This window comes from Halyomorpha halys, unplaced genomic scaffold, assembly GCF_000696795.3.
Source record: "Halyomorpha halys isolate HHAL.00 unplaced genomic scaffold, Hhal_1.1 Scaffold121.1, whole genome shotgun sequence".
Classification (NCBI taxonomy): Eukaryota; Metazoa; Arthropoda; class Insecta; order Hemiptera; family Pentatomidae; genus Halyomorpha; species Halyomorpha halys.
Window position 1 is genome coordinate 25,339 of NW_027107242.1, and position 8,476 is coordinate 33,814.

An 8,476-nucleotide genomic window follows, 5' to 3' on the forward strand; every position below is an offset into this window, starting at 1 on the left:
TAAATGTATCAAAAATAAATGTTTCAAAAATAAATGTATCAAAAATAAATGTTTCAAAAATAAATGTATCAAAAATAAATGTTTCAAAAATAAATATTTTTTCAAAAATATATTTTCTTCAGTCAACACTGAAGCATTTAGTCCTTGAACAGGTAGATAAAAAAAAATAAAATATTAACAGGCCGTTTGAATGGTTTGGATTCAGTGGGTAGGACTTAAATGCTCTATTAGTTAGGTTACGGCCTCTCATGAATTGATGTTATAATTCGTAAGGAGCTATAACCCACTTTAGCGTACTCTTTCTCAACTAAGCCTAGTTCCCTGGGCTGCTTCATGTGCCAACCACTCCTGTTCACGAATGGGTTAACTATTTAAGCAGCACCTAGTTTATACCAAGCCTTTCCATCTTAATTCATTGGCTCAGAAAAAAATGTTTAATTAATTAAACATTAAATTATACATTATACATTAATTAAATTAAAAAATATAAACCAAATAAGTACAAGTATATTATATTTTGTGGTAGGCAAAGGTCTGGCTATTCTAATTTGTATTTAAGTTACAGAGAAACCTGGTTTGAATCCGTTTTTTCGACTTAAACGTACTAATGCATATTAGTGAAATTTGAAAAAAATATCAAAGCTTTCGACATTTGATTAACATTATTTTCTTACAAACTACTAGAAACAATGGTCTTTCTTAGACAAATACGTTCTTGTTCAAACTAAAATAAATTTGTAGTAATTTTAGAAGCGGGATAGCATTGAGTAACGCACTGAGCTCTTATCTCCTAGTAGAATACAATTAGAGATAAAAGCATTTCAGAAATGGGCAAAGCAAAGTACTATACTACAATAGAAGTAATTTATTGAGGACGTTAGTAATTTTCAACTTGTGCTCATGAAATACTAATTACAAAGTAGGTGATAGTAACTATTTGCTGATTCATTTACAAGCAATAAATTCATGATGTATTCATGTATGTATTTTATTACATTCTAAGTGTTTTTTATTTTATTTACTGTTCTCTTTATTTTTTAACATTAAAAAAATATTGTGTTACTACTTAATAATTTTATCTTAACATTCAATGTATCCATATTTTCTAAAATTAAAAAAATAACTCTATCAATGACCATAAGGGGAAGAATAGGTCACCGAGTTATAAGTAATTAAATAAAGAATATTTTTAATTGTTTAAATAATTTATATCCTGTCTCTCAAAGTTCTTCATAATTACTGTATTTATTGTCGAGTTATTCTTTGTCCAAATTTAATGTATTTAGTACTTAGACTACAGCAAGAAGGGTTATTTACAGGCTCTCAACCTTATTTAAAATAAAATGGGAAAAAAGGTTACCTTTCTTTTCTTTTTTTTTTTTTTTTAGTTTACGTATCATGTAACACTGATAATTATTTCCCTAATAGGCATATAACCAAATTAAGTACTGTAAAATCTCTCCAAAAGGTTTCCGGTAATTTGTAAACCGTTATCCTGTTATTTTCGATTCGATGTAATGCAACCAACTTTAAATTGTTTGTAGTCTTATACCCTTCTTTGGAATCTATCAGTATACTCATCGAGATTGATAGACCACTTATCGGTGAAACATCTTTTAATGACGAAATTAGTCTGGTTAATAAATATGGCTATTATGCTATTATCTAAACTTATAGAGATCTTCACGATAGTTTCGTGGACACGAAACAATTTTATTACAACATTAAATGAAGGTTTAGTGAACGGTTCTGTAAGTATTAAGCAAGTTAATATTTTTTTCACTGTACTTATTTTATGTTTGCCAGAATGATTTTCTCAGTATAACTCTTATGTAATCTATAGAGTTGTTTTTGTACTAAACTTTCATGTGAGTTGTCCGGTTGCAAAACTTGGCAAGTGTCTTCCAGTTTTTTTTTACTGGAAGTGAAAAAAAAAAATGTTGTAGGGTTTATTTTTCAAGCCAATAACTTTCAATTTGGCATTTTAAAAGATAAGTTTATTTTAATCTATTTTGACAGTAATTTTCTTCAATTTGATTTCGTTTTTGCATCATTTAATAATTTGTTTTGGGTTTAAAGAGTTTTGTCCCTTTATGAAAGATTTATTAAGTTTTGTTGTACTATAAGTTTTCTAAGACAAAAAACGTATAAATTATAATAATAATATAAAAATATATATTGGAGTAAAATATTAGTAATAATAAAAAAGAACCGGACGAAAAGAGTTAGGCTTTTATGATTTTTTTAGCTAAAGTGAACCGAGTAAGAATAGTTGAGTATACATCCAATTTTAATGCAGGTCGAATCAAATGGATATATCGTGTTATGGGGCGGTCGGCAACACGATTTTAAAGATTTTTGCAGTATTATGTGATTTTCAAGATTTTAAAATTTTGGTATATACGGAATGCGCAGATATTGATTCAAAGGGGAAACAAAGTCGCTAAAATATGGATTTTTGATTTTTCTGGATTGATCATGTTTTGTATTTGAAAGACTCATATTTGAAACGATTTCTAATGTTTTTATTTTAATTTGAGTTATTTATAAATAATATGACTTTGAAATTATTCTGAATCTAGAATGAGAAAGACGTAGACTTTTTTTTTAGCAGATATTTAGGAGAATTACTGGTGTCCATTATTTATATTCGATTTGTTATAGAGATTATTCATAGAGTAAAAGGATTTTCTTCCATTGATTAAAATAATTCAAATAATTATAACAAACTCCTACTGGAATTAGACAGTAAACAACATGAATATGTAAACCAATAAGGCTTAAATCTCGTTAATTAACACTCCCCTTTAAATTTATTTTAATTTAAATTTAAAAAGTGCTTGGATTTAATTATTACTTAAATCTGATTAAGTTTAATAAATTTTATAGAAGAAACTAATTCAAGATAGTGGATTGTACTCATATTTTAACTGTAAACATTTTAAAGTTTTTTTTTTTAAATTTAAGAAAGTTTTTAAATGAAGAATTGAACGAATAAATAATATTTTATTAAAGCATTTTTGATTTTAATCATATGAAGGTTGGCAAGCAGGTAATATTACAAAATATTGCTACTCCAATATAAATCAGATTAATGATACAACCAAGAATATGCAACGATCTATAATGCATAAATTAATCTAAACCAGCTTTTCGAGTGTCTATCTCAATGTCTATAATTATCCGCATGTTTTGAAATATATTTCTTAATATTATTTTTATAAAAGAGCTGCAGGGAATTTATCACATAGCTAATGCGCAAGAGATATGCAGATATGACTAGATCAAGTGAACTTTGAAAGACCTAGATTTTATGGTAATGTACATCATTGGTTTTTTTTTAATATTAATATTTTCCTGCTAAAAAAACTTATTTTTAAGTATTTAATTTTAAATTTGTATTCCAACCTATAGATAATTCGAGTATCTGAGATTCAATTTTAAGTAATTTAAACCTATATAATTCGTCGATTCACCATATCTCAATTTTTGACGTGACAACGTCTTATAAATCATTTTGCGGGATGCCATGTTAGAAAAAGTGTCCCGTAACGGAAATTGACTTCGTTTAACATATGTATAAAAATTAATTAATGTATAACCAAGCAAAAATAAATATCTGAATTCAATATGTGAACTGGTTTATTATTTCAAATATATAACATTGGATTGATTTTAATTTATATTTATGTAATATTAGCATAGAGTATACGTTGTCACGGAAATACGTCGCCTCGGCGCTTCGCGCCGAGGCCTACACGGGCACGGTTTTTTTTTTTTTTGTCGAATCGTTCAGGAACGGTGCCTTGTCAGCCTTTTTAGGCTGGACATGGTCTCCTTGAATGGTACAATATTGTCCACACTCGTAATCGAAAGCAAGGTTGCAAGGAATTAGTTGTGACCGAATTCACACGTGTCCGACTATCGAACAAATAATATATGGCATGAAGGATGTTATTGATGCATTTTGCTCAGAAAATTATTTATAATAAAAATAATAGATCTTAATAACCAACAGAAATTATAGTTAAATCACTCTCGTACAAAAACCGTCCAAAAAGCAATTCATTTTTTTTTTTATATTTTACTAAAATTTATTTATGCACTCATTCTTCATAATATGACTTATTTGTTAAAATTACTTTAAATGATATAATAAAAAAAAATGGATTGTTAACTATTCGAAATTAAAATTGTTAATTAATTCATTTACCTTCATTGCTAAAAAGATCCGTCCCAAAGTTCAATATTTTTGCACTATAAAATTTTGTATTCATTGTTTGATGTCGGTACTTCTGTTTTATTTATTTTTTGTTAAAATCGTCCAAAAATTTCAACTATTATATTTCATGCTTTGTAAGATTTATGATAAAATTGTTTCGGAAATGAACAGGGATAATAATTTCTAATCGAAGTAATATATCCAGGGTCTGGAGAAAATATTTATCTGCCAAAGCCGGGTTCGAACCTAGGTCCTTGGAGTTAGGAGCCCAGTGGTTTACCAAGTAAGCTACCAACTCCCAAGTTTGAAAAAATTGAGAATTTCAAATATAAACTTATTTCTTCCGGTTCAAATCAGGAAAAGTCGATTTATTGATTATTAAAATATATCTCTATCTTCCCACTTGAACTAGAACAGGTTGGTGACCTATAGGAGAACTCATCCTTAAATAATAAGATTTCGTAAGAGTTAAATCGCAATGAAATAATGGACGAAATACTAATACCTTATAATGATGGATTTTGTATTATTCAATCTACAACTACTTTCAGATACTTACGCTCCTAGGACAGTGTACAACTCAGCGGTAAAGTGGTAGTAGCAGATTTTCGGAGGTTCTCCCTCCCTACAAGCTCTGGCACATTCTTCGGGCGAGGAAAGGATCGGGTTCCTCTGCAGCTCTTCAAGTCCCCTCCTGTCGAAGTCGAGAGAAGAGGCCGGAGCATATTTGCTTGGGTTGGTGTCGACCACCGTAGGACCGAAACCTGGTCCCAGAGGGTGGGTTTGGACTAGGCCGTGGCTGGAAGAGAAGAAATCGGTCTCATCATCTCCAGGGAAGCTACTCTGTCCGGGAGTGAGCTCTCGCCACCAGGAGGCTGACGTCGACGGATCTCCGGGCCTTAGGGGACCTGCAAGAAAGGAAATTATGAAGTTAAAACATGGAGAGTATTCGAAAATTTAATTTATTAAAACATATAAAATTAATTTAGTTCAGTACCAAGACCATTGTCCGCTCTATTATGATTGTTAGGGGGGGGGGGGTTCAAAGTAAAATAGTGATAAGGGCTTGGCAATTCTTTACCAATAATCAAATCTGAAAGCTAGCCGAATTCAATATTCGGGTTCTATATTACATTAACCATTTTCTTGAACTGTTTGTTTTTAAGATATTCAAAACTAGAGTCAGCAACTATCCACTCTGACTTAAGCATAACTAGATAAACTAAGAAGTAGAGTTAAGCTATAAACAACGAACTTTCGTTGTTTCGTGTTAGTCTCCGCACTCCCTCACAGAAAATATGTGTTAGAAATGGCGTCTACCTCTTTAGAGAAAGATAAGAGTTATTCTGATACATTGATTAAATATATACCACAGAGTAGTTAACGCAATGTGTTATAGTTTTATGGTTAGAAAAAAACCTTACAACAATTCACTAGTTGCGAAAATAGACAAATCTTTTAATCTGAACAAACAACCTAAGCCTGTGAGACCCGATTATCAGCAATGATTCATCGTTAGATCGTGTTTATTGATTGCATCAGAGAGAATTCTAAACAATTAATCGATATTTCCAAAGTGCTCCTGTCCTTGTGAGAGGTCATGTGTCGGAACCAAATCATTGAGAACCATTGTCGAACCTTGCCCTTTCACATCTGTCTCGTTACGCCAATAATTTTCTTAATGCTTATGAAGGAAAAAAAACTTGAACTGTTTAAAATTAACGATGGAAATAACAATTAGCCTTGGAAAAGGTTCTGAAAGGCGCGGGTTGGACGTTGCGCCACCTTACCGCCTTTTGTAACGCATCTGATAATGGCCGTCAATTGTGGGAACAATAGTGGTAAAATAAAAAAAAAAATTGTTTAATACACGTTGCGAAGTATTTAAACGATTCAGAAAGTCTTTCATTGTCGAATATTTCTCTACCAACAATCCCCTTAAAAATAATGTGTTACAACGTTCTACATTTGCGACATGAACCCAAGGATGTATTATGATTGCATATAAGTATTTAAGCCCTTATTGTTATATTAGGATCTCTGCATTAAATGGTTAAACAATTTTCGAAACATATTAATTGGCTGCATTTTTAATGATAGGGCAGTTACACAACCCATTAATTTCGATTTTATCATTTCTACGTGGACATTAGCCGGTTAAAGTCGGATTATCAATCACTCGGGTGGTGAAACCAAATGGAAACCTGATTAATATGTGAAACTCAATTACATTGTTGAATTGATAAAAAACTTAATAATTTGTATAGTCATAATTTCCAATGAATCAAATTTTATTTTGCTATAGCATATTTTATTATTTTTTTTTTTTAAACTTTTAGCTTAACAAATGTGTTGGCTTGTTAATATTAGTCGACGACCACTAGTATTAGTATTAATTATACTACTAATATTAGTCTATTACTACTCAAAGTCTAATTAATATTCAATTAAATAATAATATTTATATTAATCATAAATTAATAATTTGAGTTAAAAAAGTTATTTGATTATAGTATTTTTAAATATTTACAATTGATGTATTTATGCTATGTTAAAGATATATATGTTACAGCCTCTTTTCAGTGAATATAATTAGTTATTTTTTCTTAATGACTAATTAAGGAATTTTTCTTTAAATAGCAAACATCTACAGGTAGACAATGCTCAAACTCTTTATTAAAATTTGAATACTTAATATTGTTATTAGCTTTTGTTAGGAGCTCAATTTGTACTATTTATTGAAAAAATAATGAAGTTATTTTGTTATACAATTTCAAAATTGTTTCAAGGGCACTCAGTTCACTATTTGTACAATATTTATTTCTATATACATAAACCCTTTCACTTTTATCTTCTATTTGATCTGTAAAGGTTTCTGACATTTGTCCAATATCAAGAACATATCTATTACCTTTAATTGTTACATTATAGTTATTAAATAATTTTCAACTTTTTCCAATAATGGTTTCTTTTCATATATTTTTCGACAACGTATGTCATATTTTCTCATGATCAAACAGAGAAGACTCAAAGAAAAATTTCAAGAAGGTTTTCATCATAATTTTCTAGTTGGATTATTTTATTTTTTAACCACTATAGATTTTATTACACTATTTTTTTCTGTAAGATCCCTGAGACAGGTGCTTTTTATTTAGAATAAAAAAAAGTAACAAATTTAGATGTTGAAATTTAATTTACCAAAAAATTTTTTATTTTATTACAGAATGTATAACATTGTAAAAATGTAAATTTTAGATTAAAAAAGTACTCACCGATTTTCTCAAATTGCAAACTTTTAGAAATGATCTATATGATTTGACATTAAGCAACATTCATTTCTGAATCAATTACTGGTTATATTTTCTTTGGGATAGTTTGATATCTTTCGGTGCGATGATATCAGTCAGAATTCTCGCCCTCTAATGCCGAAAACCTGCAAAGAAACCAACTGGCTCAGGCCCCTTCACGTCCACACTTTTCAAGGCTCAGACACGTAGGCTCCTTGAATGAGAGCTGCATCATCGAGAAGAGATCGATTAGAGATGCATAGATGATGGTGTTGGAAACGACATCTAGTGGATCCGGACAATTGTCACTTTAGCTTTCATCGGTCACAGTTCTTTCACTAGACCAATCGGTGATGACTTCATTGTCACATCTCATGGGAAACGTCATTCAACGCTAATCTCACCGATAAAACTAACGTTTAGGAGTTTTGTTCGCCGTAATTATGGGTTATTTGACTGGTGTATTGGGTTATGATATCAAGAAGCTATATTCAAACTACCGTACAATATGTTCGATATTGAGTTAATTATGAGATTATATAACAATTAATTTATATAAGATCATATAAAAACGTGATTAAATCTACCTACGACGAAAAAAAAAAAACATATGAAACTATTCCAACTCATATTATATCCACTAAAGAATGTTAATAAACCTATTTGTGTACAGATTATGCAACTATAATGTTAGTTGGCATTAGGAATTATTTTATTTAAGGAAATGATTTTTTAAAAAATATTTTCTTAAATTAATTGGGAAAACAATAATAATACTTCCAATAATAAAGTTGATTCAAACGGCCTAATATTGATGGTAATAACATGGTATGATAATATTAAAACCAGCATTTGTAAGTAATTTTATTAGATTTCGTTATTTTAAGTTAATTTGTAATATAATTAATTTTTTTATTTAACTATTTATTTCAATTTTTATACTCAGATTAATACATATATTTTATTA

The 8,476-nt window shown here is 29.5% G+C and overlaps 1 protein-coding gene across 1 annotated transcript in view; it reads right to left on the reverse strand.

Moving 5' to 3' along the window:
• stw (straw) overlaps positions 1-8,476 on the reverse strand; it is a 187,630-nt gene that overhangs the window by 10,893 nt on the left and 168,261 nt on the right. The window contains exon 2 of the mRNA XM_014416365.3: positions 4,782-5,130. Coding sequence (XP_014271851.1) covers positions 4,782-5,130 — 349 coding nt within the window. The remainder of the gene's footprint in view (positions 1-4,781; positions 5,131-8,476) is intronic.